Raw genomic sequence first — 10,049 nt, forward strand, 5'->3', positions numbered from 1 at the left:
AATTCATATCTTTGAATATATAAAATGCACACTTTTCACTACAAAATTATACCTTTATATGGACAATTATCTTGTTAGTATACCCTAGTGTAAATTTCACACTTCGTAACAGTAATTCAATTACAAAACAATACGAAGAAAGTAGCAGAAAATTAATAGCGCGATAAATGGTCTTCATATGATCTACTACCGGAACAGCTTATTTTAATTGATAATTAACTTCCAATTAGCATTACAATACCACGATTTCTACAATTACGAGGTAATAAAAGTCGAACGGATAGTACTACTCGATCCAACGCCTTGGTTTTCGAGCGAATTTCCCTCGGAGTAAGCGGAACTAATTTTTCGTGATAATCTTCCTGTGAATTTGAACCTATTCAGCATCGATGACTATGTAAATTAATTTGTTTCACGACTTTTAATAGAGCGGGACGCAGACAACGCCGTTGCATGATTATTAATAAAACGTCAGACATCGGAACTCTCTAAAACCTTTCTTTTTCTGCGAAGAGATTGTATTGTAAGAGTCAACTGCAGCAGAATACCGTGAAAAATTGAGGAAAATGGCGAGGAAGCATATTCAGAGGAGCAACAAGAGGCGACGGAAGGAAAAAAAATCGGCGAAGATCGATATGGGGAAATAAAATCTTCCATTTCTCGTCAGAGTGGTAATTTCGTGGAAGTTCCAGCAAATCGAGATGGGAAAAAGTCCGTCGTACCGATAATTGCGTCCATAATGGCCCGTGGAGTTTGATGAGGGGGGGAAAAAAATTTACCGCGCCGCGCCGTGCCGCACTGGCGAAAAATTCTACACGTAGAAATTATCTGCGCGAGAGCACGTTCGTGAAATTGTCGATCCCCATTAATGAAAGTTTCACACTCGCCGGGTACCGTCCGATTGTTTCATCCACCGTTTATTACGTTAATTTTCCGCGTTGTATCGGAATACGATGGACCGATGCCTTCGAGTTTAATCGTATCAATCGTTCAAAAAATAGTTGTCTTTGGGAATAAAAAGAGATTGCGAAGTATCAGATGTACGAATTAATTCGTGGTCCTCTCTCTTCTTCGATTTGTCAATTATTTACAGTCAAAGTACAGTCTACTGTCAAAACTCTCCATCACTTTTTGAGTATTTTTTACGTATTATAAATAGTTACTGAATCTTTAATGTAGTGGACAAAAGATTTGGACTTAAAAATAAAGCTATTACTTTAGTTTGTATATAAAATTCTTTTCTTAGCACTGTTTGGCAGTCACTGCTAGGAAAATTGAGTAACATTTTGGCTTTAAAAAATAAAAAATCTCATCGTGTATATTTTTCTTTTCGACAATACGCAATTCTAGAACGCTATGCAGAGTTCGAGAAGTATAATGTTCTTTTTATTCTGAAGATTGGCAGTCCCAAAGCCTAATTTAAAAGGTGTGAATGTAATGTCAAATTACCATTGATAATTGTAAGAGCCAAAAATTAATTTTTACATTTAATAAGAAACGGTTTGTAGTTCTAGACAGAAAGCTTCGTACGAGCACAAGAAGTATGATATTTTCCAATTTTAGACAGAACGCCATGCACGAATCCGAGAGATATGATTTTCAAGTAGTAGCTTGGCAGTCTCAGAACCCAATACAGCGGGTAAAAGATTTAACCATAGAGCCTAATAATTGTAAGAGCTAGGAATTAATTTGTACACTCGAGAACAGACAATCCGCAATTCTTGACGGAACACCTTGCACGAGTTCGCGAAGTAGGTAATAAAGCATTAATTTATACGTCTCGAAATGTGCCTCTAGGAAGGAGACAATCAACCGAGAAGCAACGAACGAGACGAACCACTTTTGAATCATCATGACGCGACGCGCCACGCTTATTGCTCCCTTTCGTGGAATCCGTGGAGTCATAATCGAGTGGCTGTTCCCCTCCGGGCGCTTAAGAAAGCAAGTGTAAGCTAGGCATAACAAGTTGTTCGCAACAGACTCATAGCCGGTAGATATTCAAGACATTATCCCGCGGCTTTTGATCTTAATCTAAATTGCTGAAACTTCCCGTGAAAGAGGATAATTCAAAGACCTTCACCCCCACCTCCATTCACCCCCCACCATCCTCTCCCTCTCTCTCTCTCTCTTTCTCGGTTCGTAATCCGAGGTTCGTCGAGTAAATTTGCAAATGACGAAGCGGTAAGCCGATCGTTTGTACTCCCGACAAGCTGCAATTAGCAATAGCGAAGGACATAATCGATGCCGATTTGTCTAGCACTTTATTACAGTCAGTCTACGTCCTCCTCCTCGCCATCAACCCTTGTGCACCCTTTCAATTAATTGCCGCGTACAGAAGTGTGCAAATTATTAGACTCAAATGGCAATGAAATGCGACGATGTTTTGTTTTGTTTCGTATTCAATACTACCCCCCCGGAAAGAAATTATTCGACCAAATCAGTGTCTATCATTGTATTCATATTTTCAATATGGAAAATATCTATGCTAAAGAAAATGGTAATGCAGAAATTGAATATGTTTATTTTTCAATAATGTACAGAAGCAGCAAATTAGATACTGATTTAGGGGAGGGTTAGGTCATCCCCATGCATTCAGAACATTTTTCTGGCAACGTCTGTCGTCATCTTCATTGTTGAAAATATTAAAGTGTTCCAGTGCTATATCTTGATATTTATAATTTTGATATACTATTTTATTTGTGCTAACAGGGTAAAAGGATTCATCATTTTATTAATATTCTTCCAGAATATTATTTACTCCTACACCATATTTGACTATTATGCAGATTATGATTGAATAGATTTGAAGAAAAGGAGGACGTTTCTGACGTTGCAAGATAAATTTGTTTATCCTGAGTGCTATGGGATTGTTGTTGATCAGTGGTAACATCATCGTGAATCTTTCCGAATTTTCCGGCGAGGCTGTAGAGGATGAAAGAAACAGCACGCGCTGGGAAAGTAATGTTTTCCAGAAGATGCTCATCGAGTTCGACCGCGACAAAGTTTGTCCCACTTCGAGCAACTCCGCAAATATTTTTGCAAAACATAATTTGACTGCGAAGTTTCCGACACGTATCTGATGTTTAGGTTACTGAACAAACTTCGAACGAATGTATATTGGTTTGTTTTCATTTGTATTTCCTATCGAAGGCACGGTAGCCGACTTAAATTACATTTTAATACTCATTGATTTAAGTGTCTTTAAAAGAATAGTAGAATCTCGACTAACCGACCTAATTGGGGTACAGTCAGGTCGAATAAATTGAGGCTCAGCGGATAATTGAGACTCGAGAGGAAATTATCGAAAGTATAATTGAAACGTAAGAACAGGACTTTTTTTAACCGGAAGTTCATTTCTCTTTACGATAATATGCAGACAATGATAGTAAATGATGGTAATGGTAAACATTTAAAAGAATGGAGGAGGAAAGAGTTGCACTGTTTTTTGCAAGCAATGTAATGTGGTGTCTGTAATATCATTTTAAAAAGTGTTATCGTGAACACTTTGTACGTTCTACAACGGCTCTACATTAACAACAACAAAATAGAATTCTATTTGGATTTAATCGAAATTAATAACATATTTCTTAAACTCTGTTCACAATCTTCGTGACGAGTCTGACTCGCTGTGACAGTGCAAGGGGTTAATTCCACGTATTTTATAGAAACCACGAACTGTGCGTCGCGTACAACGAGACTGGAATCGCTGGTCTGTCAGCGTGCACGCAGAAAAAGTCGAAAGTTTGCGGACAGCAAAGTCCGCGGAGAACTTACGAAATGGCCTGTCACAGTCACGACTGAACTGGCCTGTTTGATTCCCGCTGGCAATTGGCTTCCACGCGTCCCACGAAACTACACAGAGCCGACGAAAACGATAACCGAACGCTTGACAAACAATAAGATAATGCTCTAGTAAGAGGCAATAGCATCTTGGTCCGCCGTTTCGCCCGCAAATACAGATTAGATATCCGCTTAAAGAGCGCTCGATGGATTCCTCGTATACGTCTTCCGACCCGTTCCTCCGCGGTTAGGTTCTTTCTAACATGAACCGCGCGCGCGCGCGCGCCCAGCGGATCAACGCGTCGTTTTTCATTCTCTTCCCGGCCTCAGTAGTTTTCTAGTTTCAGCTCTCCTACGATTCTTTCGAGGCACGCCCAAGATAATCACTCCGAGAGGATAAAAGGATCTTCCCAGACCTCCTCCTTCCCTCCCTCATACCACTCCGGCGTGGACCCTTAGTGTTGAATTCGCATCAAGCACAATAAAGATCGTAGATCCTGCCGGAATGAGTAAGATCGTCGGATCGCTGTTGGACGGCTTTATGGTGTGTTTCGCGAATAAAGAGATCTAGAGTTAGGGATAGTACTGATGTATTGTACGATTTAAATTGATACTCAAGTATTACCTTAGAAAACTTTGGCGACAGCACTTAATTCAGCAATATGATTAGTAATGGACAAATTAATTCGTCACCTTATCCTCGTAAATTGTTGATTTAAAAAATTATATTCAAATCTCGAAAGTAATCTCCATCATTTTCTATATATTTTTGCATCATTTTACAAGTAAAAAATTTGAATATGAAATAAAGTTATAATTGATTAATTGTGGGGGCCACGAATTAATTTGTACACTTAACACAATATTCTATGAACTCCTTGTCTTGTAATAACAAGTCATGGCGAAGAGATGCTGAACAGAGTATATTAAATATATATAATATTATTATTGCAGAGGGGTTGATTTGATTTTCTTCAGGTGATATACAAAATCTTGATCGTCATGTATACATGTAACGCTAGTAGTAAACGTGTTAAAGATCGTAAAAGATTAAAATACAGAGCGTATCTTTTCTTTTATTACGTATCTTTATCGAGGTAACCTCGAGTTGTTTTATGAACGTGACCTTGAGTTTTTGTTTTGTGATTTGTAATAATTAATCTTGCGATTCGGAAGAATATTGAATGCTGAGTAAAAAGCTACTGAGGCGGATGGGGTCAGAAACTAATAAGTACTGAGATATTCTTTAATTTTAGTATTTGATGTAATGCTCGAAATGATCAAAACTCCTGTATGGATGTATCATGCATAGAAATTCCATTTCACTGAACAATACCTTGGTAATTATTAATTTTTTATCCCGTACACCTTAACAATTTATTTTACTCGGCGTCTAATATTCTTTACAATTAAATATTTCAGATTATAATACAAAAATGTCACGATAATAATTAAAATTAATATCAAATACATCTCGTTTGAAACTCATTTTTTTATACAACAAGCAATTTACGAGTAAATTTAGGTGATACGGTTAAGCGAGTCACAAGGTATTTTAGTTTATAATTTATTTACTCGTTGGTCGTTATATTTAATAACGCGCTCAGATGATATGAAAGTTTCAAATTAGATTTCCTTGACAGAAGGATAAATTACTCTCAAAGTCGTTTATTTCATGGAATTGTTCAGTCGCACAATGGTGAAAAATTGGATTGTCATTTGAATAGCAGAACGACAGTATTTTCCATTCGCCTAGCTTAAATAATTCGCAATCAGACAAAATGATATAGAAAGTGAATTTTTGTTTTTGAATAATATCAATAATTAATGCCCGACAAAAATATTTGAAAACTTTACGAAAAATGAGGCATATTAAAAAACAACATCACTGTTTCTTTTATATGTATTAGCTTTCTCAACAATGTGAAACGTACTGAAAGCAAATAACTGTCCCATCTATGCGTGTGTATCAATTCTATTACGTTTGCTTCTGAATGCACTTAAGTGCAATTACAAGAACTGGCACACAACTGAAACAAAATTTATACGATGTTTGCATATATACAGTTTATACATCGTTGCTCGTCAATGATATAAACTCTGTCTTGTGATACTTCTATGTGATATTACACAAAATGACAACAAATTGATTTTATTAATACCAATAGCATGCTACTTCGATACCCGTTTGAAACAATAACGTGATTCTCTCAAATTGATACATATTGGTTTTAATGAGTATGTCATTGATGTTCTATTGAACTTCGTGCATTTACAGTGCATAAAACCTTGAAAAACTTGCAAAATAAGTTCAAGATTAATGGGTTTCCATGTAGTTTCGCTTATTTTTTAATTAATAGAATGAAGCCTTGATTTTTCGACACATTTTTCGACACAGACTTGCGTCTGCGAACAATTAATTTGTTAAGAATATTTCGAAAAACAGAAATGCAAACCAACAGTTTTAGTTGTAATTTATATTGTTAAGAAATTTACTAGCTTCGTGATGAAGAGATCGAAGTTTTTGAAAGATATTGAAATAAATTTTACTTAAAAGTAAAATTGAACAACTGAATACAAAGATCAGTACCCTACAATGCTATACAATAACCCCACAGGCAGATAGTATTTCTTGGACAAAACCCTACACAATATTTATGTGAATTTATATGCAACAGCCTAATAATAAATACGTAGAAAGAAGAATTGGATTTGATACTAGAAAAGATAATGCCATCGCTACCTCCAGTACGATATCACAATAGTTGTCCACCCCAGTCCGAGGATCTAGAGGTCATCAAATCGGAGCGATTCAGGTGGGATGGACAGCTATTATGAAGGATGATCGGGTCTCCGCTTTCGAAAAACAAGCTATAATAATGGTCAGTGGTTGCTTTCTTGGTCCCAGGTCTACTCGATCGGCGAACCTTCGACCTGCACCTCTGTTCCAATAGCTTTGTCCTGTTAATTCGAAAGCATAACCCCTCTCTGACACTCGCGCGAGACGCTGTCGGATCGTTCGGTCTCAGCAGCTTTTGATTCGATTCTGTGCACGGTTTACAACACACCAGGGAAATAGAATCAATGCGCAACAATAAACGGGACCCCTTTGTCTTTGATTTACTTGGCCAACCCGATCGTGCGTGGCTTTCTGCATACGGACAAAGGGAACGGACTTATCGAGCTCGCGCGGTTTTGTGGTTTAAATAATTAAGGAAGTCTTTCAATGATAGCTTTGAACAGCCACCGCCCGGGAAATCGAGGGGATCATGGCAGAAATGATTCTGACGAAAAATTCGGATTATCCGCCAGGACAGGAAATTGTCACGATTTCTTGTGAATTTGTTTTAATCTGCTCCAACCTCTTTCCCCGTTTCTTTTAACTCGCTGGAAAATTGCAGTCGAGATTTATTCTGGGTTTTGTGAGCGGAAAACTGCTTCCACACTTTTTAGCTGGTACCCACTTTTGTCTAGATATGTGGATACTTGCATTATTTGATTCATTTCATATTTATATTTTATCTAGTATTATTGTTTCCATTCTTGTATACGTGTGTATTGTTGCTGAAGGCTCATTCTGGTTTTTTGATCGAATAACTACTTTAGTATTTTGCAGCTAGTAGCTACTTTTGTCTAGATGTTTGGATATTGCCTTGTTGTATTATTTGATGTATTTATATTTTGTTTAGTAACACAATATTTGCTTTAGCCATTTCAATCCACTTTGTACGTCATCGATAACAACAGCTAAACACAGATATCTTTATTGTTTATGAGTAGACTGCGGATTTTCATGGAAAATAAACATTTTCTACATCAATTGTGAGGATCAATCAATTTCTAGTTTTAATAGCTTTAATCAGTTGAAAATGATATATTTGTGTTCTTAAGTTTTAAAAATTTCTCATCTATTCATTTTTCATGTAGTGAACAAGTTCTAATTTCTCATTAATATGTTCCAGACTGTATAGGCATACAATAAATATGCAAGGGGTTATACTGCAAGGGGTTAAGAATAAAATAAGTTTCTATTTTGCCCCTGTATCTCACAGTCGACATAGAAAATTCTTGTTTTGCACGAGGATGCGGTCTAGTGATCAGTGGACAGCGGATCTTTATGCAAAATAAAAATTTATTTTTGTTCTTAATATGTTTAACGGGTCGAACACGATACAACAGTCTTTCTCAATTCTAATATTTTTACTGTCTCATAAATTGCACCCATCTAAATTAATTTTCCTACATTTCAAAGAAATACGCGTTGAAACAATAAGTGACACAATTGAATATCGTAGAAAATAGCGGTTATTGACACAAGGTTTAAATAGCGTCCGAATATTTCTGTGACTCACAGTCCCGCTCCGATCCCCGCGTGTCTCAAGAAAACAAATTGTTCCGCTTACCCGCCTTGCAGACGTCCACGTCCAGGTCATCGCTGATGCCGTGTGGAAAGTTGGTGCTGAGAAGCTCGTCGACGGTGAACTTGTGCCTGTGTCTTCCGAACTCTTTCTCCGTGGAATCGGATTCGACGGCCCGGCAATCGGCGTGCCGATTCGCCAAGCATAGGATCGCGATCACCAACAGTCTCATCTCGATATCGTCGATCGTATCAACGGCGACAAGAGCGGTACCGGATACCACCTAGGCCATCAAAGACCGATCGTGCCACCGTCTACATCGATGCATTTGCCACTGTATCTCTTTCACCGTGTCGGGTTCACCTTGAAACGGACGGCCTCTTCTGGCAGAAGGTTCCGGAGCGATCACCGAGCGGACAAAACGCGGGAAAAACTTTCTGAAGCCGACGGGTCAATCACCGATCACATCTCCGGACCGAGGAGACCCCTCGTCGGGACGAGAGCAACCCTTACTCGGAGTGATTAGGCTAACGGTGACGTTGGTCGGACATAAAACAAAAAGAAAATGGATTGCTAGCTCGGATAGACCAAGGAGCAAAAATCCACCCCTTTCGTTTTTCCTTGTATTTTTCTCTTATAAAAAGAGGAGAGCGTGGCCGGCTGGAGCGGATCTGTTAGAAGGAGCACGAGAAGAATTGACCGCGAACGACACGACGACAGGCCGCTTTGGAAACGTAATCGTTACTGAGGCTCGGTCCGCATCGCGATCGGGCAACTTCACCAGCGCGCGCGTCATCGACGGTGATAAGAAGATGATCTCTCTCGCATTCGAGAAGGCAGCGGGAGAGCGCGGTCAAAGTTCGTGTCACAGATTAGAGGATCGCCGGCGGCGGTCGTCCTTGCGTGGAGAACGTGGAGAACAGACTGATCGTCCCTCAAGCGGCCGACACGACGAGCACCGTCGTTCGAAAGCGCGCGCTCGTACTGGCATTAAGTCGAGAGAGGGATTCGAGAGGAGGAGGAGGAAGAGGAGGAGGAGGAGGGGCGGTGTGTATGTATATCTAGAGGGGATGCCGGGAACAACCAGTCTCCTCCCTCGCAAACCTGCACGGCACGAGGGTGGCCGAGACACTGACCGAGCTTCCGTCGCTCCGGCACAAGCGAACCCTAAAGAATCCTTGCCACCCGAAAGACACCCACGCCGCTCTATGCAAGCCGGTATTGCCTAGTCAAAATCAGCCCTCGAAATAAACAACTGTTTTACGAGTTTTAAAGGCATCCCGTTCGAACCCACACAATCACTCTTGGTGCTAGCTAGACGAAATGATTTGTTCACGGTTCTCAGCTTATTTGGGGATTTAATTAGTTTAACACTAAGCCTACCAAACATTAAAAGTATCTGGTAAATATTGCCTCACAAAAATGGCAACATTAAGTTTATTGAAATTGATCGTAATTTTCAATATAAGTGGATGCTTGGACAAGGAAATTTAAATTCAAATCCAAAATTTAAATCCAAACATCGAATAATTTAACCGTGGTAGGCTTAGTGTTAATCAGCTCTGCATTACAGTTCATAATTTCATCCAGTTCTAACAGTTGTACCCTTTTGCACTGTTTAGAAAGTTGTTACACTGTTATTTTGTATATTTAATCATTTACAAATTAGTATCTAATTCAAGAGGAAAATTTATTTATAGGTAAATTATTGACAGTAAATTAATAAATGTAATATTACTTTTTAATAATTTATCAACAAGAAAGAGAATTCTATTTTTGTTGTAGGAGTACATCGCTTATAAAGATTAAATATTGATAGCAAAATGAATAGGATTTCATTTTAAATTTTACTAAATACTTCTTCTTTCATTTAATTCTTATATTTAGCACTTTAATATTCGGTTTCACAGG

General features: G+C 38.6%; 1 protein-coding gene across 1 annotated transcript in view; it reads right to left on the reverse strand.

The window, feature by feature from the left end:
- Positions 1–9,262, reverse strand: part of Tok (tolloid-like protein 1 tolkin) — a 97,375-nt gene extending 88,113 nt beyond the window's left edge. Inside the window, exon 1 of the mRNA XM_076421865.1 lies at positions 8,184–9,262. Within this exon, the coding sequence (XP_076277980.1) occupies positions 8,184–8,370 (187 nt within the window). The 5' untranslated portion in view covers positions 8,371–9,262. The remainder of the gene's footprint in view (positions 1–8,183) is intronic.
- Between the last annotated feature and the right edge of the window lie 787 nt (positions 9,263–10,049).

This window comes from Lasioglossum baleicum, chromosome 4 (genome assembly GCF_051020765.1).
Source record: "Lasioglossum baleicum chromosome 4, iyLasBale1, whole genome shotgun sequence".
Taxonomy (NCBI): Eukaryota; Metazoa; Arthropoda; class Insecta; order Hymenoptera; family Halictidae; genus Lasioglossum; species Lasioglossum baleicum.